General features: G+C 38.5%; 1 protein-coding gene across 6 annotated transcripts in view; it reads right to left on the minus strand.

The window, feature by feature from the left end:
• Positions 1–24,186, minus strand: part of MSRB3 (methionine sulfoxide reductase B3) — an 80,983-nt gene that overhangs the window by 27,118 nt on the left and 29,679 nt on the right. For all 6 annotated transcript variants that reach the window (XM_059846965.1, XM_059846968.1, XM_059846966.1 and 3 more), the window contains 3 exons: positions 17,908–18,016; positions 16,023–16,100; positions 6,715–6,743 (listed from right to left, as the gene is read on the minus strand). In XM_059846965.1, the coding sequence (XP_059702948.1) occupies positions 6,715–6,743; positions 16,023–16,100; positions 17,908–18,016 (216 nt within the window). The remainder of the gene's footprint in view (positions 1–6,714; positions 6,744–16,022; positions 16,101–17,907; positions 18,017–24,186) is intronic.

The raw sequence follows: 24,186 nt of genomic DNA on the forward strand, positions 1-24,186 counted from the left end.
TTTCAGGCCTTGTAACCAAATTCACTGTTATGTGGCATTAGACCTGATTGTGATGCCCTTACTCATATAAAACTCTGTGCAAATTGTGTCTAACTTAAACTGGCGGCATTAGACCTCATTGGTGTTTTGACTAAGGACTTAATTCTTAACAGATGGCTGCTCACATGTACAGTGGCAGTTGCATTGGTATGACACAAACTTGTCTGCCATTACGTCTTAAAGGCTGTGGTTGCCACTAAATTAAGTCAACAAAAGACAAGTTAATCTTTGCTTCATACTCAGATCAACACCAAAGATTGTGATGGTGATCACTGAACATTCCAGTTTGATTAAAAGCAGCTTGCATTTTTCCCTTTACTATTAGTACTACAAAAACTGAAAGCAGTTTTGATAAGAGACTAAGATGTGAAATAGCATAAGCTAACAGATCTTTTATATGGTTTCTTAATGGCCATAAATTTACAGCACTACATCAATGAAAGAAAAACATTAAATATTTTAATCTTTATTGAATCTTCTGTCAGTAATAATTACCACGTAGCTAATTTGCACGGTCTCATTTTTTTTCCAAATAACAAATTTATTCCGGTTTCAAGTAATATCTTATGATATCATTCTCATCATTTCGTACAAACAAGTTGTTAAGTTTCTTTTTCCTCTAACAAATCCAGAGGGAAGAAATAAAAATACCTTGCATCTCATTCAAATTCATATCCTCATAAATCATGCTAACCAAAACAGAAGATGTGCTATTTTGGACAAATGCATGCAGCCACAAAAGATACTGTGCTTAATGAAACATTGCCTAAATCTGAAACAGGAAAATGCACTTTGTGGTAGTGAGAAAATAATGAGAACAAGAGTGAACACATTGACCATAAGGATCCTGTTCTGTTAAATTCCTCAAGGTGCACAGGCAAAAAACACCCTCATAGTCCTCTGCCTGGTGCGTGGCTGCAGCCTATCCCGTACATAAGCTGTTGAAGTCCAAAGAGCCATATGACACATAGTGTGTGGGGGTTCCAGCGGGGAACCCACTGAATGCCATTGTCTCGCCCCCTCCTCTTTTCCAGAGACTGATGAGGTTGGCAGTGTGGTGCTTGGTTTCACACAGCTCTAGATTTCCTTTGAGCTCAGTCCTGGTCACAGCAGTGCCAAACACCTCCAGATTGTCACAACTGAAATGATGCCAAGCTTTACAAGTGATACAGGAACAGGCAATAATCAGTTATCGCACATCAGCACATAGTTCCCTGGGATGTACCACTGAGATGTCCCAGCCATCTAATGCTCCCAGTCTGGAGTATTATCCACATCAGGGCATGGGCCTGAAACACTCACCTGACGGTTCAGTTTGCATCTGACTAAACGCTCATCTTGCTGCTGAACAAATACAACAATGGCCATCCTCCCCAACCATTGCATCCAGCCATTGCATGCAGCCATTGCATCCCCAACAACCTGCGTGAATAGTTGTTAACGCCAAGAACAAAACAGCACTGGCAAGTAACGACAAGATAATCTGAGCTGCTGTTCCTGTTTTTGCAGTAACTGTCTCCCACTATCTCTCTGTGCCAGCTCATGCATGTTTTCAAGCATCCAAGCTGGCGGTGGCTAGAGAGAAGGAAGTGATTCCTCTTAGTTGAAAGAGAACCTGAAAAGGTCATTTACCTCATCCAAAAAGGGGGCATCCCTGTTCTTCAGTATCACAGTTTATTTTGCCACTTTTTACAGATTCTGCAAGACATCTTTTAATACTTTTAAATCAAATGCTCTGATTGTAGGATGACTGTTGAACTTGCCAACATGATTTTGTTAAGAACACCAAATATCACTTCTGCTCCCTGTTTCTGAAACTACTTAGCCTTCCTAAGAAGAAATTAAGAACTACTTTAACTCAACCTGGGTGAAGAAGCTGACATCAATAGAATTTAGGAACTTATTTCTTAATCTGTATTTAAATCTTCAATGAGTTAGATCAATGCATGTTTTTATTAGGTACTTTGCTGCTTTGTCAACCTAAGGTTTCAGGCAAGTTACGTTTCTTTTGTGCTTCCCTGGTAGTAAAGGTCAGTGAGAGTTACTCACTTTCAAAATGCCTTTTGGTATCCATTTCTCTCTTACTTGGACAGAGGATTCCTTGTACTCTTAATAGCTGTAATGAAGATTTTCATACAAGGGGACTGATGACAGGCTAGGGGAAATCAGGGCTGATACAGAGAGTTTGGAAAGCCTGTTGCAGAACATCTGGAAATGTAGCCAAGAGGAATTTGTGAGAGGAAAACATCTGATCACCTCCAACCTTATAATTTTGTTCATCTGTTCTCTAGCACCTGTGCTGAATCATGTAGCCTTGCAAGTTACTACATTGTAGTGGCCACATTAAAGGAAAGATGCCAGTAAACACAAGCAGTGAGAAAGGAAAGGATGGGAACCTTGATGGGGATATAGAGGTGGCAGCATAGTGCAGTGCTGAAGACATGGGGATACACTCATTCTGGTGGAAAATGCGATGTGCAGAGAGAAGAAATGACCTTCAGAGTCACTGGCTGACACTGTGAGTCCAGACAAGCCAGGCAAAAGAAATTCCAGGAACTGTTGGGGGCTCCTTGACTTGCTTTGTATTTGACTGCTGGGGCAGCAGGAATCCAACAAAAGCTCATGTGTAGCTGTCCCTCAGGACAGCCTCTAGGTGCATGAGCAGCAATTCTATCTTTATTTCTGATACTAATTGGAATGTTTCCAAAGTATTGACACAAACAGTGGCATAAATCACATATGTTATCTTTACATTTCATTTGATATGTAGAAGCAGGGAGAAAGAAGAACAGGTTTTGGAGATATGTCTCTTTTTTTTGAGAGAAATGTGAAGCTGGCACAGCGGATGATGGACACAGTTGAAGTCTCTGTGTGTCCTTGGGCACTCTTTTTCTTCAGTGCGCAGATATGTTTCTACAGCATGGTGCTTCCCTCACTGTCCCTCTTGCACCCTGTGCTCTCTGACTTTCTACATTCCATGGTCTGAGTGACAGATACACAAAAAAGACACCACTGGAGTCCTTGCATATTGTCCATGACTTTGTCCTTTCTTTTTAACACAGAACAAAATGGATTTTTTCTTTGCCCATTGATTTCACTGCGAACACTCTAACTTGAATATCACATCTCACCTCCACAGTGACATGCAGGATGCAGCAAATAGTACAGGAGATGCCTCAAGAAAACTCCAGCCCTCCCAGCAGGCAGTAGGAAATTCACCATTACCATTCCCTAGTGACTAGTGGGCATGCCGAGGCAGTTTTCTTGGATTATTTTTGCTATTACTAAGGTGGGATTTAAAGTGTTCAGCAACAGCTTTTGAAACCTACAGTTTCATCCTGTTACAGAACAGTACCCTGAAGACCTATTTTACTCTAAATTTTAAAAAAGCAAAAATCTATTTATCATTTATTAAATTAATTACATTAATTATTCCAATATAATTATTATATTCTTAAATTCTAAAATGTTCTAACTAAGCACATAGCACAATAAGCATTTTAGACACTAAAAAAATACTGATAATCAGATCAAAATTGTTCCACCTGTGGTTTTTTTGTGGTTTACTTTGTTCTCTAACAAATTGTGAGGAAAAAGAAATATTTTTCCTACAACCGTTTTCACTTTCAAGTACTTTGTTAGAAAAAAAATCTATTTTCAGTACCAGTAGAATTCATCATATTATGACAGGAAAGCAAAATTGTTTCATTTATAAGATCTTGTAACAGCATGAAGCTAACCCCATGGTCTCTGAGACAGAAATTCTGCCAGCTGTAGACTTATAAAGAGTCAGCAGAGAAAAAGAAGTTTCTCAGATGGAGCTGTTAGTCATGATATGAAGAATGTGTGTCCCCTACAGATGTTATAGTTATTTGCATGATAAATCCTGATCATCACCGTAGGAATTTTGCAGCCTTCTTTTAAGTTAATGCTCAAGTTTCAATTAATCTTCTTTTGACAATGTTTGTCTAATATTTCAGTGTTGAACAACATTTCCAGGCTTACATTTGCTGTGAACGTACTGGGTACTTTAAATGCTGTATTTCTGACTTTGTACTTGCTTCAGAAAGACTTCTTTTAATTCTTCAATGCTGCACAAATATTTCTAGGAAAGACAAGTATAATAAGCATTGATAAATGTTTATTAAGGGCATATCTAGACCTGCAAGTTATCTGGAATTAACACTGCGGTTAATTTAGAGCAAGCAATAGTTGTGGAACAACTTCCTGGGGAAAAAAAAATGTATTCTATAATAAAATTACCTCATTCTCATGTTAAACACTTGGACTGTTTTAAGTAACATAAGATAAATGAGAACAAAGCATGTTTGTTCCAGTTTGTGGGATCATTACTTTACTTAGGAATGACAGTCTAGGGAATTCAAAATGAAATGAGGGATGTGAAAATACCTTAAGGTGTCTCCAAGAAACTTGATGTTGCATAAGTACAGACTCAGATGCTAGCAGCCTTTTTTAAACCAACACTACACTGACACTTTTCAAAGGCCTGTGTAATGCAGATCATGGTGCTACACAGGGCACTGCACCCCCACACACAAAAGAAGGGTTTTTTTTTTTTTACAAGGATGCCATCAGCCATGCACCTTGAGTGAACAGGGTGCATTCACTCAGCAGGAGGTCTGGGATTACTGTCTGGTTTGGAAAAGTTATAGAAAATTCTTTGGTAGGGAAACAAAACCAGATGTTGTCAATATCTTCAGTTCTCCTCTGCTCTTACATATTGGGAACAAAAGAGAAACTTAGAGTCCTTGTGCCATCTGACTGTCATGAACAGCTTCTTGGTGGAAGAAATGAGTGCTCTCCCTGTGAAGAGAAGGCAGCTGTACCTCTCTCAATGATAAGGGGGTTTTGAGCCTTGGTTTGGTTGCTTGGTTTTAACATCTACCCTTAGTTATTGGCTGAAACCTCTTCCAAGAGACACAGCACTGATGAGACCGAGGTGTTAAACCTTAGTAATGTCCATTCCAAGTACAGGGTGTGGGGCAAAGTTTAGAATGGGACCAGGACCCAGGGCAGAAAGACCTGGTGACATGTACTGAGCAGGCCCACACCACAGCTGCAATAGTGCCAAACTTTTACCACTGAAAAGTAAAAGAATAGTGCCAAACTATTCTTTGGGAAAAGAATAGTTTGGGAAAAGCCATGCCCCTGCCTTCGTTCCAGGGGAACGGCAGGCAGAACAGTGTACCTGACAGGAGAACTGCTTCAAAAGAGTCAGAAAACTACTTGTAGCTTAAGCCACCAAGCAAACTGAAGCTCTGCAGAGAGTATTTTTCCTTCAGCAGAAAAACAGACGTGACATTCTGCTCCACACCCTAGTTTTGGTGACTGCACTAAAATAAAGGGGGCAATGGCAGAAAATGTGTGAAGCTATCCCTCATGCAACCCCTCTGTTTTGTCAAGATTCAAAATTCAATCTTAGCATAGAGTTTATTCAAGAAATATTTAAAGCAAGTAAGCTCACAGACTCAAACTCACAACTCACAGACTAAAATCATAATAAGAGCAAGATGATGCAAGTGTACAAGATGTAGGTATTGGCTATTTAAATGCTTCCTGCTGTGGATTTCACTCCCATATAGTTCCAAAGATAAAATCTAATGTAGAAAGAAAAAACAACATAATGCCTCACATTTCAAGCCCACTGGGATAAAGGAACTGGGATAAAAGGAAACTTGCTATTCCATAAACAACGTGATTAATATACATTGTAAAATTCATAACATTATAAGCAATTATAATCACTGCATTAAGCGAACTATATAGAAGATAACATTGGCCTAAAACCAAAATTGCTATAATAATATCAGGTTGCCTGTTTAAAACAGACTTTTTAATCTTAACAAAAAATGTAGTTTGAATTACCTTTTCAGGCAATGGACATTTCACCTAGCTTCAGGACGATAGCCTATTCTTAATTTATTACTGTTTAACTTTAAGGAACACCTAGGAATAGTGAACTGAATAAGTAACAGTCTGGTATTAGGATATGTGGTTTTGCCTCCAGCTGCTCCCCTGTTTGCTGTCCTGTGTTTTTTGTCTTGTTAGATACACATTAACCTGTTAGACTGACCTTCACTTCCCTCCCAGTCCCTACAACACATTACAATTCTTTAAAAAGACATCTTGGGAGAGACTGCCTTTTGGTAATCCTCCTCAGTTGAGCTCTACGGACTGGTCTGGCATGCATTGTGTACCTGGATCTGTCACGAAAATTTGATGACAAATCATCTGTTTCCTAACAGAGAGGCTGCTCTGACTTCAAATTCCCATGAAATGTTTTTGTCCACCAGGAGGAAAAACATTCTGCTCTATTGCAGTGATCCTTTTCAAACTTCAATCCTCCATTTGCTTTAGTCTGTATTATCATTTATTTGTATTATAATTTTTCTGGATCAATTAAAGCCTGTTGCAAGATACATCTTCTCTATCATCTTTTGGGAAAATGTAAAGAGACCGTAACTAATGAAAGGAATGAAAGTAAATGTTTCAGAGTAACAATGCTGTTTTCAGAGGGTGAGAAATGAAGATCCTTTTTAAGGCTGACCTACCCCAGTTTGTTTAAAACTAAGCTGAACTTGAACTGATAAACTACTCTTTTGAGATTAACCTGAATCGTGTACATTCAGTAAAACACTGTAAATGTAAACATACCTGAATTGGAGTCAAACTTTGTTTCTGACCTGAAAAAGAAAATAAAAAGATTGTAAGTTACAAGAACTGCTTTATGCCATAAAAGCCATTTGTCAGACTGATCCCTCCAGCAAATACCATCTTTAACTAGACTGTCTAACTCTGTATATTAACATTTAATGCATTCAAAGGCCTATGAACTCAAATAATGACTATTATCTTTAATATTTTACTGTTTTCTATGCTGTAGTTACAAAGAAGATATTTTAAAAGACAAATCACTAAATGAAGAAAATAAAATATAAATTTGAACTCGGATTAAATTATATACTATGAATCATAGCATAGAGTTGTTTGTATGAATTAAATAGTTTTAATTAATTTTCATTTTTGAGAAGTCATTAGGAGGATTTAATTCATTCATGAATGTTTCCAGTCTATTTTCATTAATGTCATATGTATTGTATCCAATGATCTGTACTTAATTGTGCAACATCCTAGGAGGTTTTTGTTTGTGTGTGTCTTCAATTTACTCATTCTGCACATAGGAGTAAGTGGTTTGATTTTCTTAAAAGTGGAAAGTGGGGGGTGGGAGAAAGGAAGGGAGCCAGACCAAAATTTTAACTTGTTTTAAAGTCTTTGCAAAAAGACAATGATGTGCGCATTATGCACCATTAGCTTTGGTCGTGCACTGCAGATTTTTCTCTCCCTAACAAGTAGTGTTTTCTTCTAAGGGCTTAGCACTTAGCAAATGAACCCTATAACCTGTATATTTAATAAAAGGAAGAAAAAATTAGCCCTTGTGGGAACATCATGTTTCAGATATCGGTTAATAATACTTGTAAATGTAGAAGCCTTTGAAGGCCTCAATTCAACTGTGGGAAAACTTAAGTTGGGTAATTACTCAAGATGCTGCTGATGTGCTGTCAAGCAGAATTAACCCTATGACTAGGGCTATCTACACAATCTGCTACAAGACAGCATTGTCTATATTGAGCTCTCAAACCAATTAACAGGCATGTTCCAATCAGATTTATATCGCCCACTAACAATCAGTTGCACACATGGTCATGGCTGTCACAGCAGGACACAAGGTCTGACCAGCAGGAGACCTGTTAAAGCATGTTATGTTGGCAGCAAAATGCCTTTCCCCAGAAATTCTGAGGAGGAAGTACAATGTTGGATCCTTCTACATTTCATCAAGGAAGGGATGTATTTTTGGGAAGTTACAGTTCTTTTTTCAGAAACAAATGTCTGAAGTTCAAAAACTAATCACAGATTTATTTTCAATTTTTATTTTTACAAGCTAGTACATGCTGTTACATGTAGATGTCTTTTACGTGCACTCTACATTCTATATAACCCACATTGTAATTGTATACCAAATATCTATTCTACAGCAAATAAATATAAAATGAATTATAATTTTAAAAATTAACAGGTTCACACTATTAAAGTCATAAGAAAGGAAAAAACTCTCTTCTCCCATCCTGCTCATTTTGCACCTTCCTCCAGTGCTCACAATATTTTGTCTTAAATATAACTTTCAGGAGATGAAAAGGTGAGAGGGAAAAGACCTATCTTCATAATTAATATTTTTAGTACCACCAAAAGCACTGAACAAAGAAAGCATGTTGCTGACATGTCTTCACAAATATCAGGAGCAGTAACTGCCCAGGGCACCAGCCTGTGCTCAGTTTGGCAGTATAATTCAATTGGTATTTACACCAGCAGGATGAAGTCCCCACCCTGTGAAATGTGGTAACCTGGGGGAAATTCCACTGAGTTAGAATTAAAGCCACTTAGTCAGTGTTTTATTTACAATATTCTCCTCAGGCTGCTGTATACCTGCCTACACTCTTCTCTCTTGCTCATCACTGTATCAGCACGACCTCACTACCTACATAGTCGGACACAATGTACGAATCGTACCCTCAGCATGTTTATCTGCACAATCAACTTCTCGTTGCCTAAACTGTAGATACTCTATATTAGTGGGTCAAACAGAGCTCTTGCTTCTCGGCCTGAATGCCTTGTTATGGACATATGCACTGCAATTTGTGGCTTCAACAAACTGGCCCAAGGGCCAAGGTGGCAGAGCGTGCATGGGGAGGAGGGTCACAAGGGTCACTGGGCACTGTAATGAGTACCAAAGCTCCAACAGTCATAAATTACTGGACAGCACATCAGAAAACTGATATGGGGGTGATAAATGAATCGAACTTTGTCTGGCAACAGCAGAACAGTTATGAAAGAAGACACGACATGGGAGGTAGTACTAGGAGCCATCAAAATCAGGAGGGTCATCCACGTTATGGTCACCATTTCCCCTTGGGAAAACCTTGTAAAATTTAGAACACACTATTACAGAAACTGTTAGAAATCTTGATAAGGCACAGAAAAAGTGGAGGAAAAGAATGAAGCATCTTTGGCATTGTAAATAAGCAACAAGTGGCAGATGTGAGAGAAGCACTCTGCAAGAACACATTGTCACCTTGGCTACTTGAAGGAATGACAAAGCTTACAGCCATTAATGAAAGAAGCATTTTTCCCTTCTTCCAGAATTTATATCTGCTTCTCAACAGCATGTTAGACAAAATATCAGAAACTAATTGTGCATAGGTGTTAAAAATGCTCAACTAAAATATGGTCATTAAATAGGATAAAATTAAATACTGAAAGTACATTCCAAAGGCATGTTCTGCTACACAGAAAAATTCACTCTTTTCACTTTAAAGTATACTTGTAAAGCTACATTAACTAGAAGGAAAAAACTCCTCAGTACACTGTTTGTTATCATAGTACATACTCTGATATCCAACCTAAGTATCCTACCAGGCAGTATGCACATTACATAACCATTTACATAATGATAAATTGTCTTTTATCATTTATCACTACCAGAGGGGAGCACCCCAACACCACGCCCCCCCCCCCCCCAAAAGAACAGATAATAGTCTTCTGCATATTTTCTCTACTTCTGTCTTCTATAAAGAAGTATTCTGAAAACCAGGTAATTGCTCATAAATATCTCTGGAAAGGAGTCGATATGCATAAAGAGGAGTAAGAGGGTATTTATAAAGTGCTTTTCATTTCCAACTTTGATATGGCTCAAATACACACAACACATGGCATTACAAATGTCAAGTAAGCTCAGCTACCAACACACAATATGCAAGGAAATAGTGAACTACTGGAAAGATTTAGCTAAGCACAAGCTGCTGCAAAGATCCCAGGAATAATTGAGTCAAACACAAACAATAGAATATATTATGGTAATTTTATCTGTACTGCAAAGAGGTGCAGGGTTTCTACCTGTTTCTTCTAAAAGACATCATATACCAGATCTTCAGACTGCCAAGTACTAAGAAAGAGAGAGAAATGGAGTAATCATAATCATCATGTGTTCCTATAGTCTGAATTTTAAACTACTGCTTTATTAAGTATGACTAAACTGCAGTTGTTCAGTGCCAGAAATTACTGTGTCAACAGACACACTGGAGCTGAAGTTAACACAGATCTGCTACTTGCCAGGGAAGCAGGCCTTTGTCAAAGAGAGAGACTTTTACCTTTCATGATGAAGTATTTAACAGGTTTGTATAGGGTTTGTTGTGGGAGCGTAGGGGACAGCCTTTGGAAGCCCCACAACTCTCTCAGAAAGTACTCTGCAGTTCTGATCCTTGCATTTTAACATGGAAGAAGTCATTTATTCCTCTTGGCTTTACTAGGCCTTTTCATTAGCAGTTTATACCAGGCTGTCCCTTTGCAAGGCTGTGCTTCAAGTGTGCTAAACAGAACACTGGTAGGGGCAGACATTCAATATACTAGTTCTCTCTGAAAAGGACTTTGATAGAGTAAAGATCTGCTAATGATCATAAAGACCATAATGATGATGCATCATTGTAGGATCATATTTACAGGAAAATGAACATGTACTAAATGAACTAACCTATGTTAAAAAATATTCTAATCCAGAGACTTACCATGTTGATTGTAAGAGTTTTAGTATTAATGTACTATGTATATGTAAAGGAAATATGAACATGACTGAGAATACTGTACATCACATGAGAGTCCTTTTTTTTCTCTCCTCACATCTTCGGTATCTGATTTTCAAAGAATTTTATTCCATATTGGCATGGGCAGTTTGCTGAAGAGATGATGGTCTAGCAGGCTCCTGCTGCAATGCAAGCCAACCCATGTCCTGGTTCAGGTGACTGATCAGAATACAACCAATCATCTCTCTCCTGTGTTTGCCTCCCAGTGGTACAGAATATACCTAGCTGCAGTATCAGTGCTCCTCTACAGCATTGCTAGTGAGCTAAAGAAGGCCAGGACAGTAATGCTCAGTTGTGAACATATCCCTGGACATTGCATTGGCCCTTATCATGCTGATAAGAACCCTAGACAGGAACTAGGCAAACTGCAGGGGAAGCTCAGGCCAGGGACCATTCCCCAAAAGCTGAATGAATCAGGTCACTCTGTTTCAGAGTAGGGGAATTGATGCTAAAAACACAAGCTATGTCTTGTCACTTGCCTTTAGGACCAGAGAAGAGACTTTTGTCCATTTTGGTTTTAAGTATAGACATAAAGTTCAGTCCAGAGAAACAGAATGTCTTTATTGTGAGAGCTAAAAACAGATAAACATAGAAGTATATACCTTCTGCAGTCACAATCCATTACAATCCACCCTACCTGATTTTTATGTGAGATACATACATGAACATAGTAAAGTATAAAGTAGGTTAAAAACAGCTGAAAATTACTTCTTCCAAGCAAACTGACTGATGAACAGTCAATACAAAGCTGAGTACATTTCAAACAAGCGAAAAATATATCAGACTTAGAAGTTTACAAAGAATACATTGTACTTTTGCACTGAAAACAGCAATGAAATTCATGCTAGAATCAGGGTCCATAGAAGGATGGTAGAATCAGGATCTATGCAAGGATCATCTCTTGTACTCAGCACTGGTGAGGCTGTATCTCCTGTTCAGTTTTGGACCCACCACAAGAAGAATATTGAGGTGCTACAGTGTGTCCAGAGAAGGATACGGATGCTGGTAAAGGATTTCGAGCACAAAAAGGATGCTGAGGGAAGGCCCTATCACTCTAAAACTACCTGAAAGAAGTGTGTAGCCAGGTGGGTGTTGAGCTCTTCTCTCAAGTAACAAGCAAGAGAATGAGAAGAAATGGCTTCAAGTTGTACCAGAGGAGATTTAGATTGAACATTAGTAAAATTTCTTAATGGAAAGCTTTGTCAAGAATTGGAACAGACTGCCCAGGGAACTGTTTGGGTCACCATGCCAGAAAGTATTTAAAAGAGGTGTAGATGTGGCACTTGGAAACATGGTTCCAAGTGATGGGCTTGGCAGTGCTGGATGAACAGTTGGACCCAATGATCTGAAAAGTCTTTTCCAACCTAGACAATTTGTTGATTCTTGCAGTGGTGAGAACCAACTTACTTCAAACAAATGTCATTAAGTAGAAAATGCTGTGTTTGACAGTCTTCCAAGGAAACTAAGAGACAGTGAAGACAGATGAAGTTGCTCAGGTAGTTTTCTTGGATCTTACTAGAGAAATCATATCATTGAGGTCATATGGGCTCTCCTAGACAGATAACCAGTGCTGATTTTTCATATGCTTTCCTCAAGGAATATGAAGATCAGTAAGAAAGCTTGAAGACCATTCATTAAGCACACAGCCCTGGTGCAAGGAAATACCTTGTAGAGATCTAGCCTGGTGAATGAAATTCTTCCTTATTTTGTGAAGGCAAGAGTGGTACTATGTTAATGGTATATAACATTGCCTAGCCACTCTTTAATTTTGTCTTGATTGGATGTCTGAGAGATGTTGAGAAAACCTGACACAGCTCAACAAAAATCAAATTAAAACATACATGGATAAGGCTGTTGCTATGGTGTTCAGAAGAGCCAGCACCATTACCAAGAATTCCTTCCAGGAAGCAATAAGGGCAGCAGTGGGTGTTTTATGAAGACTTGGTAATTTAGTCTTTGGCCCTAAAAATTGGAAACTGACAAAACAATAATATTTCCTTTTTTAAAAGGAAATCATTCTCCCAGGCTTCCCAGTTCCCATCTATACATCTTTCTCACAGTCCTGCATATATTAAAGGACATGACCATGGTTTATTAAATATGGAATAGATTCTCTCCTATGGCAGTAGCACGAGTCATGGATTTCACTCAGGTCCATTTTAACCTCCTGTTTCCATGGCTATGGACAGAATGGTATTTTTGAATAACGCATAAGAAAGTGCCTTGAAAAATTAAAGTAGGCACAACCTTGCAAATGCAGCTGGCCTTAGAAAACACTGAGGATTTGGGGGGCATAGGTGGCTCTTTGTGAACTGATACAGAAAAACACAACCTTGCCATGGAGATCATCCAGCCATGATATATGTGGCTGACAGAAAATTAACACAAGCAGGTATGGCTGATAAGTATAAGGACTTTTTCTTTGGCTTCTTAGTTATCCAGGTTCTGCACTAAGGCACGCTCCAACCACACCAGGTGAGGTCCAGTGGAGAGAAAGCCATGAAAAAACAAACATCCTAGAGAAAGGTGGGGGCAGCAGGGCTCCTTCTTTTAGCATGAGCCTACAGCTAGATTGGAGTAAGTGTAACACAAAACTGCATGAAGACAGGCTTCCAGGAAAGAACCTTCTTGAGATTAGTTTATTGGCTCTCTCATTTATTGCTTTTTTGGGCAGCTGTACTGGGATGTAGGAGACTGCATGGCGTGAAAGTTCAGAGGTGGAATAATAAGATTCGATAGCATGATTATGCATTTTATGTGTGAGGCACCTTTGATTGTGGAAAAAGTTAAAGCATGTCCTCCATAAAGCTTGGGAGGTTTCTCATAACACTAGCACAAGTAGGTAGATGAAGAGATGTGACATTCCTAATTGTTTCTTTTATCTCCCTTGTGATGGAGACAAAGTTCTATTTTAAAGGCTTACCAAAAAACAGGTCTTTCATCTGGAGTGTAAAATTCATATGTTCCCTGACCTCATGTGTCACATGGTAATGAAACAACGTAAATCAGAAATGTTAAAAGTTGAAGTTTGTTAATATTACTGCTGAAGCTCCAGTCTCTTTCCTAGTTAAACTGACAGGGCCATAGTCCAAATATATATATTTACAGATTACAACAGCATAAAGACAAAAAAATTAATGGACATCAATGAGAAACAAATGTAAATGCAAGTTTCAGATGACTATTTGGAAATTACAAAAAGAAACCACCAAAAAAAATCCACTCCAGCACAAAAGTTACTCACATTTTAAATGGCAAAATAGACTTTCTTTGTATTGTACTACCACATCTTACTCCTGAGGAAATACTTCTGTAATTAACATTTGTTGGCGAAAATGTAAAAAACATATATTTTGCATTCTCTTATCTATGTTTCCTTCTCACATTTTTTTTTAGCTGTCTGGGCTGAATCATTGACCAAGATGCAGAAATCTATCTTCCCTGGTTGAGGAAGACATCATACACTGATATTTTGAGGTCAGTAAACAAAAGAGGATAGACTCCTACTGGCTTCTGCATTTTTTCCAAAGTTGTCAGCCACTTCAGAAAAAATGGCTGAATCAGAGGTAGCAAGAGTTCATAAGGCAACACAAAGACTTTGGGGGGACTGAGTTAAGGCCAGTCTAATCTCAGGACACAATAGGTCAGGTGTTTTCTTCAGGTGCCCACTGGCCTGGGAATTATAAAAATTAAAAAATAACTTCCCTCTTTCTCTCTCTTCTCCCATAAAATCCACAGGAGTCTCAAAGAGAATCTGAAAACAGAGACATTTCCATATAGCTCATTTTATAAAGAGAAATCCAGCTCATCAACTCAAGACTATGCCAGAGCATAGTGTATACTTGAGATATTCACAGATAAGTCTCGTATTGCAGTTTTTTCCCATCGTAAAACTATTTTGAAGGCAACTGGAAACTAGTTCACATTAATTTATGTATACTACTCCTGTCAGAAACTCACTGTGCAAAAATCCCCTACTCTTTCTCCATCAGATGATAGAAAGGAAACCAGTCTTGAAGGTTGAAGGTGAAATCCTGACTCCATTGTATTCATTTGCTAAATATGAATTTGCTTCAACAGAGCCAGGATCTCCCCCCAAAAGATTTAGCTGTAGTATTCAGTGGAATGTCTAAGTGACAGAGTAGAAAAACATGTTATGGAGAGTTTGGATCTCCACTTTGCACCTGCAAGCCAAGGACCATAGTAACACATGACGTGAGACTATTGTCTTGGTTGTGTCTGTAACCATCAGATTTTCAACTCTAATGATTCACATTATTACCAGTTTCTGCACGTAATCCTTCTGACATGTGAAGGAATCAAACATTACAGAGATGAGGTGCTTCTTTCATTTTACAGACAGTCTCCTGAGGATAACTATCACTACCATATCTAGTGATTCTAGAACTACATTAATTGCATTTTCCTTTAACCTATTACTGGCACAATATTCTGTATTATTTGTGCTATCCTACCCATCCTGCTTCATGCTCTTGTAAAGGTAACTCTTTAAGTGCAAGGGACTAAGTTAGGGTGAACTGAGGGGGGGAAAAAAAGAAAAAAAATTAAATTCTTTATTAGAATTTCACACAAGCAGCCAGAAATAAGAAAAAGCACATAAACAACTGAATCTGTGCAAAACAATGCAGTGGCCAAGGGAATTCAATCAGCACTGCTTCTAGCAGCAAATTTAGGGCTATAATTCACACAGTACTTCTAAAGAGTATTTTTAAACCAGCTCTCCATGTGTGCTAATTGGGATGAATGGAAATTCAGTAAGTAATTAAATTTTACACAGTTTTGTTTTCTTAACTGCTTGAATTCTAAGAAAAATGCATCTACTTTTTTCTCCATCATCAGCTAAAATGCTGTATGTAAAATTCAGCATTGCCACCTGGTATCTGTTAAAGCTACCTGTAAGTAATTCTAACAGTCAGACCTCAGCATCAGTTGACACAGTAAAAGACTGTTACAATTACTTGGCTGAGCTGCATATAGAAAAAAAAAATTAAATTACTAATTCTTTTTTGTGTCATACTTTCTCTTTTACCTGAATGTCGTCTTCCTATCTGATTTATGCTAATTTTTTATATTTGCTATAAGATTAATTTTACTACAATTTTTTACATTGCTTCTCTTGTATTCCTTAAAAGGTGGAATAACTGCACCATTCTGTGATTCTATGAAATGACCTTATTCAATTATGTATGAAATATATTCAAGATTATACATAAGAGGCAGAAATCTCAAAACTATATTTAGCATACTCACTTGAATAAAGGAGTTCCACAAACAACACATTTGTATATTCCTTGAGCTTTATGGTGTGTGTACTCCCCCTCAAAGGCACTGTGAAAACAACAAAATTATATTTTAAAATTAAATAAAGCAATTCAATTTTTAAAATTTTTAAAGTAGCTGAGTCTTTAGAAAAATGTTATAGGAGAAGCCCACGATTTCTAAGTTGGCAGCTGTTTTTTATTAAAGGTAGCAAATAAAGCAGGCACAGGAAAAGGGGAATGTCCTTGTTAGTGTGCCTCAGATGTTATGCATCATGCAAAAGGAAGCAAATTGTCCCACAGTTCAAAGGCTGGAACAACAACAAAACCAAAAAGGATAAAACAGAAGTCTTCCTCTATCTGGCAAGTGAAATGTAAGTTTTTGTAAACACAGATTGTTTGGCACGTAGCTCAACCTGCCGCACCTCGCTGTGTCCCGTCTGGGCCGCGTGCAGGGCTCGGCGGCTGCAGCGGAGCGAGGTGTGAGGCCGCCCGGGCGCTGCAGAGCCGCGGCGCTGGGTCAGGCCAACACTGGCTGCCCAGGCAGCAGAGACATTGTAGCTGAAAATGAAATAATTGGTCCAGGATTTCAAGCTGTGCGTGCCTTATATTTTCAGTTGAAAAGCAATATTCCAGCTTTAAGGGAATATTTTTCTAAGTTAACAATCTAAAAGGCTAGGAGGTCATTCACCTAATACGAATCAGCTGCACTAGCCCAACAAAAAGCCTATGTGCTCAGCAGCTTGTTTTTATTATCCTTTCACCCTTTTTATGAGGTCCAATTTTTTTTATAAACAGGATTTTAAAGAATGACCTAATCTCCAATTGTTTGTGTGCATTAAATCACGTTGTTGGTCCCATACACAAGAGTGTGGAGCGCTGGGGGGAAGGCAAGGCAGGTCTCCCAGCAAAGGCAATCGTCCCTGTGCCCTGCCAGGGCTGCCGCAGGACAGAGAGGGCTGGGGCGGAGAGGGGGACTGTCTCCACCAGCCTCTCTGGCACGTTCAGCCACCAAATTCAGCACTGTCAGGAAGAGGTTTGCCTATTAACCAGGACCCCACGTGCAGTGGGGAGTCCTTTCAGCTCATGAATGAAAACAAGCAGTTACATCATTAGTACGTTTAGAGCAGAGGTAAAGCCAGGGCCTTGCGCCAAGCTCAGTGGTATACATTAGACAACAAAAAATGGCTGGGCCTTGGCAAGTTACCTTTGGCTTGAATCAGCTGAGAGAGAGAGACTTTATTCACTAGAAACAATCTTGGAAGTCTGTCCTTTTTTTTCCCCTCCAGGACTTAAGGCTGGGTTCCAGTGACTAAAGCCATGTGAGGGCAGTTATTGAAAATTTTTGACATTCCAGCCACAAATGAGCCAATAAATACCTTCTCCACATGTGCTTCAAAAAGAAATTGGAGTGGGGTGGAAAAGAACTAAATTATGCTACCTTCTTTCTGCAGCCAAAACATCTATACTTACAATGGCCACCTTCAGAACTCCAGCCTCCTGGCACAGGGCCATTTCCCTCGTGGTTCTGCTTACTGCTATGTCTTCCAAAAAAAGTGTACCTAAACCACTATTACTTCCACACGTTTTGTAGTAAACTAAAAACAGACTCTAAATATGAGCCTGGTGACTTTATAAGACATGCAGTGTTCATTAAAAGTCACAAAAGACCCTTGGCCCTGGCCCCCCTGTTGCAGATGCTTGTCTTTGCAGTAGTGTTAATTTGTAGGGGTTAGTAAACAAGTGCAGAAGTCCCGGAAGAAGAAGAAAACAACAAACAAAACTTGGTAGGGAAGGTGAGGAAACATCAATAAGAGGAGGGGTGGAAAAGAGAGATGCCTGTGTTTTAGATTGGAGTTTCCTTCATCCTGCCTTACCTTTCAGTCCCCTTCTCCTGAGTGACATGGTACTGCAGGGGTGTCAGCCGCTTCCTCAGCTCCTCCTGGGAAAAGACCACCTTACAGTCCTTTTTATCCCTACATGACCCTGCAAAAGGAGAGGATATGGGAGAAGGAGCCTTTTTAGCTTAAATCCTGAATGATTGCTTTGGCAGACAGCCACAGTATAGCTTCTGCATTCACTTGTCAATGACCAGGCTGGTCCCTAATGCGCAAAGAATGGCTCAGCTGAACTGCAGCTGATTATTTATTCAAATGTAAGTATAGAAAAGAATTTTTATAGAGAGTCAGGTGATTCCACTGGAGCAGTGACAATGTGCTACAGCCAAAGCCCTTTGGTGTGTTATACTCTAAATTGTTGCACACAAAATCATTCACAAGAAAGTACCATTTTTCAACCATTAAAAAAAACCCTGCAAAAATCCCAACTACAGCTGAAACATTCTTTACAAGACATCTATATTGGAGACTTATGGTAATGGGCATATGATGTTTAGCCACAACATCTGGCAATTTCAGTATCCTTAAAAGTAGCTGAAAAACAATTCTAACCTTCAGAATTACAGTAAGGTTGATTTAATTTCTAGTTGCATCCTTATCCTTTATAACAGTAGCCTTTTTCTTTTTTCACGGATGAAGCACTAGAATAGAAGTCCTAAGGAGTAAGTAATTTCTTTATGCACAAAGCTGTACAAAGTTCAACAATAAACTTGTTGTAAAATTTGTTGCAAAGGAGGGTTGCTGTTGAAATTACCCTCCTCTGAAAATCTAATCTTAACACTTTGCTTAATTCACACAGAAAATCCAAGGAGTACATAAGGATTACTGTAAAAAATCGACATTTGTATAGTGCAAAAATCCACACTGGGAAAGCAAAAAACAACAATAAGGTTCCTTTTGGGAATGAAAATTCCCAAAGTAATAACATAAATTGCAAAATATTCAGGTAACTTTGATTAGCATTGGCAAAAATTAGCTGACAAAATACAGCAGGGAAAAAGAACTCTAATTATGACAGTAATTAAAGTATAGTACAATAAGAAATAAACAATCCAACAAAAATATTTTTTGCTAGAAATGTATATACGCTCATAAAAAGACCAATTGTGTTCCCAAAGTAGAGGCAACAGAGCTACCCATCTGTATGTCATTTAGTACAGGAGAGGCAATGGCAGGTTTAAATTACATGGTACTGGATTGCAATTTCCTAACATTGGATGCTTTTCTGTTTTTTTACCTTGAGTCATTACTAAGGAGCGTTCATAAAAAGTAGCTTAGAGCACAGATGCTTGCAAATCATTTAAGAAAAGATGTTTCTTTCTTCCTCCCCCTCTTCTTTTCTCAATTTTTTAATGTGTGGGGGTGGGTGAATAGGGGAGAGAGAAAAAGAATAATGCTGTTGGTCACTACCGACTAACCCTAGGAAGTATTTTCAGGAAGAAAAAAGTAAAATTGAAAACATCTGATTGAAGTAAATAGTGCAAACATAAAAAGCTTTACTAGTGAAAGAAAAGTATTGAAAAGCGACTTTATTTCATAGATTAGAAATTACTTTTGATCTAAACATTCTTAAAAACAGATTGTTTTCCACTCTGACCCATCTCATTAGCTGTGCTGCAGAGTCTTCGTTTTAATGGCAAGCTTTGAAAGAGCACTGCTGTATGCCTTTGTTAGCTTCAATCTTATTTGGGAGAGGGATAAAGATTTCATTCCAGGTCTCTTTGTTTGTCTTTCAAGAACCACTAAAGCAGTATTCACACAAATTTTGCAAGAATGTGCCCTGTGCCATAGCTTACAAATTATTTGGTTTTGGTGCACTTAAAGGTCACCTTCCAAATTAGCAAAATTTTCCTACATCCTGGCTTTTCAACCTTAAATGTAAATATTGTTTTCTAACTGTAAGTGAGGTTTGTTCTTTATAACATTTGGTTGCTTATTTAAGGATGTCAAACTTTGGAGGTTTTTATTCTCCAAATGTGCAGGACTCTAGGACTAATAAGTCTTTCAAAGTATAGCTAACAGGGAAAGGAAGCATATGCATTATATAAATAGCTATTGTTATCTTGCATTACGCAGCTCAGAAAGAAACTGTTTGAGAGACAGTCTTTTCTCTACAATTTCAGTTTCAAAAAGTAGTCGAGAGCAACAAAGAATCTTACAAACCAACATCTCTTCAATTTTGAAAATATCTTACCATGATTTTAAAAATAAATTCTATTTGCTACTTTGCTGCTGCTGCTGCAAAAAGGCAAACTAAGCATAACTTCACTTTGAAAAAAGAGAAAATACTAAGTGTTTTTTTAAATGGTCAGTATGCCCCCTTTACATTCCTTAAATAATTTTTCATTTTGTTTTCAAATTTAATGTTCTCCAATCTATGGGTTCACTACATGCATAAGAAAATTTCTAGATGCCACATGACCCACAACAATGATCAGAAGTAGGAAGCATATTAAAAAAAGATCTTTTGTATGCCTTTTCTTCATAATTAACCATATGTTTTATAATACAAACAATTATTTATGTCTGCAGGGGAATTTTGCCAAACTACACTGGGGTAAAATGCAACTGACTCCAATAAAGGTTCTTCAAGTTTTTGAGTATTGACCAACAAAAAGTTGCGCTACAAATTATAAAGGAAATCTCTTGGTCCAGCCTTCAACATTCAAGAATGGCCCTATTCAATTAATTGTACTTACTATTTAACTGCTGGCAACAAACAGATAGGTCACTGAATGGATCACATTATTTCCCTATTGCCGAAGAGGCAAGAAGGTAAAGCAAGACTCATCCCTGACTGCAGAGGATATAAGGGTATTTTATCCGAAATGGGGATAGCCTACAACCTTCTATAAAAATGCAATTAATCCTAGAAACTACTAGATGAGATTCTAGGAATACATTCCTTCAGTTAGGAAAAAAATTATGCTTAAGAGGGATGAAAGTGCATAATTTTCAGTAAAAGAGTTTGCTTCTGATTTTGCAGCTGTTCCTTTATGACATGAGATGACTGTCACATTCAAGGCAACTCTTTATATCCTGGGATGGGACAACATAAAGGTACGCAAAGATTCCCAATATAAGAAAAACTGCCACTAGTAATGGAGCTGTTATTGAGCTAATTATTAAACTAAACAGGCAGGCTGACCACCTTCCTCCATCTGGTTCTCCATGGATGGGATGAGGTTTAGGCTCTGGAAAGGGTCCATACAGGCAACAAAATGCTTCAGGAGTTCAGCCATAAAGGCAGGCTCAGAGTTCACTGGCAAATCATACAGTTTGAGGCAAATGAGAGAAAAGGTCATCAGTTCTACAAACAGCATTATATCAGTGTGGTTACTGATTAAAGGTGAGGCTAAATTAAATGCAGTATAAGAACAAGAGACCCTGCATTCATAGGATCTATATTAGCACTCTTGTTCCTTGGAGATGGTGCTCTCAGCAATGACTTTTAGAAAAGCCCAGGACAGCTATGTTCTGAACTCCAGTTAGATGCAGCTGTTAAGAGGTGAACTGCCTGCAAAGACAGACAAAATCCCCTTTGATCCACTGCAGGATCAGAGGCCAGATTAAATCTCTCTAATCAGCACCCCATGGTGCCTTCTTTGGGGCTGGCACTCCTAAGAAGAGCAATGTTCAGGCAGCTCCTTCAGTTGTCTAACAACAGCTACAACAGTGCTAAAGGCACTTATGATCCTAGAGCAGGATGGAAGGCTTTGTGAGGAAAAGACCAGCCTCACAAATCTTAATGGGGGAAAAAAAAAAAAAGCTGAGGAGGGTGAAACAGAAGGGTTCAACAGAAACCCTTCTTGGAGACTTCACAGTATTCTTGTGTTTAGGAATGGGGTTTTTTTTCTGAAAAGCAAGGCAGGGCATGCTGCCATTTACTATTCACCTGCAGACTATGGGCATTTCAGAGGTCAGCTCTGAAGTCTGCTGTACAAATTAGGTGAACAGAAAGAATTTTCTGGGTGTTGACCTGATAATGAAGACATTAAGCATCTCACCTCACATATAAGTTCCAACTGACTTTTCAAACCTGTGGTTCATAACATTCCTTCCTTATAAGCAATCACAAGAAAACCAGCAACAAGATATGTTCAGACAGACGGACACAAGTTAGCAGACCATTACTCCTCAACTCAGCCCCTCACCTGTTCCAACTCACCAGAGGTTGGTGATTAGTGTCTGACATGCCTGAAATATGGTGTCATTTTGCCTGATAGCTTTCCTACATCAAGCACTCTTTTGAACCATTCTAACAATTTTCTCTTGCATTTTGTTGCTTCCTATCACTGTAATTAACTCAATATTTCAATTGCATGGAAGACACAATATCTCTTTTCTCTCTTCTATCTATGCTTATATTCCACTAGCATTAATGGACATTATGGCCAAGCACTGAGCGCATACCACTTAGACTTCCTGAACTAAATACAGCAAGATCAAATGTTTCAGCAGAGCACAGCCATATAATAAATTGGGCTTCTAGTTTTCAGTACTATTTCTTTTAATATAATCAAGCAGTTTTTTAGGGGCCTTACAGTACCTTTTATTTTTCATATCCCACCCAGCCCCAATCCTGCAATGTGATCTGTGTACGCAGATCATTGAGAATATGCATAGCTACTTAAGTGTCTATGACTGTACATGAGATTACAGGATCTGGCTCTAAGTATACATCTTTTTGCTTCCCAAAGTCTGTCCCATTATAAGAGAGTCAGACCTTGGTAGATTGATGGCAAATTACCTCAACCTGATATTAAGAGGAATTCCACGAAGTTAAAAAATATTTGCATACATTTCTTTAAATAAATATCCTTACATATGCTATTGCTAACACTTAGTATTTTTAAAAGTGGAATCTCTTATTTCTTATTACTTCAGATTTCATTTCACAGTTTATGCCTCTTGTTGCCAGTTTTACCTCACTTAAGAAAAGGCAAACTCACAACTCTCTCTCACATATTTTAATTTCTGTTTAATTTCTTCTCTGCAGCCTCTAGTCTTCAGGGAGAATGCTGCAGCGTTCTCTCACTGCAAACAAGCCAGGAATTGCAATCTAGTTTAAAAAAGAACAACTCTTGAGAACGGTTACATTGCAAACAGTTCTATTGGCTTGTATTTGGAAAACAGAGTTTTATAAAACCTGTATTTGACATGATAGTTATTTTTTATAATTCCCTCACGAGCCATTTCAAATTACCTTACCCTGCTGGTGACTAGGATAAATGTTGCAAAAGAAACTGAAACTTCAGTTTCAGAACTGCCTCTGAAATGTTTGGAGGTCAGGTTTAAGTAAAATTCAAATTTCATCATTTAAAAACCCCTTAAATGTTTTACACATTGAAAAACAGATCTGTGGTTCCTTTGCTTTCTTGCTGTAGGTAGCTAACTCCCACCTGCTGTTGAAATACCATTTGCAGTTTCATGCAAGCATTAGAAGTAATGGAGCGAAGACCATTTCCACTATATTGTGCGTTGAAAATCCAAAAGCCAGGTACCAGAACAGCAGTTTGAATTTTGGGTCAAATTCCAAGTTCTATCTTAAAAGAACACCACCCAAAACCTAACTGTCTTTAAAAAAAATTATTTGCTTAACACCAGGAGGGTCAGATGGTCACAAGGGAAGGGCAATCCCCTTCTCTGCAAATTTGCAAACTTCCCATACAATCAAGTAACAGAGCCGTCACTTTTTTTTTTTTTTCCACCCAGTCATCAGCACAGCTCTTATTTAATAAAAAAAAATTTTAAAAAATAAAATAAAACCCCCAAACTGCCAGCTAATGCATCTCTGTGCACTTGTTTCTCTCCATAGAAAGTGGTACTGGGATCCCAGCAGGCAGGCCCATATAGGCAGCATCTGTTGTTTCCACAGGTCTGCAAACCTGCTTGCAGCAAGTTACACTAAGGCAGCCATGCAAGCCAAAGAGTCATTCTCTGGAAAAGAAATCTGAAGCTGCCTCTCCTCCCTGTGAATGTAAAAAACATTTAACAAAAGACTGAAACGTTTTGCTTAGTGGGAAAGGGTGAAAGAAAATCAGTTCCTTTTCTCCTCTCCAGGCATGTCTACTTTACTTCCATGTCTGACATCAATGAAATAAATGTCACTACCAGACACAATCTTGGTCTCACAACCTTTCCAAATTATAACGACTGAGAGGAGTCCACCACCACCCTGCATTAGCTGGTGGAGATGAAGGCAGCTTCCTCTGGAGCTTTTCGAGCTGTCATCTTCACTACTGTTGCAGCAACAAC

The sequence above is a fragment of the Haemorhous mexicanus genome, chromosome 5 (assembly GCF_027477595.1).
Source record: "Haemorhous mexicanus isolate bHaeMex1 chromosome 5, bHaeMex1.pri, whole genome shotgun sequence".
Lineage (NCBI taxonomy): Eukaryota > Metazoa > Chordata > Aves > Passeriformes > Fringillidae > Haemorhous > Haemorhous mexicanus.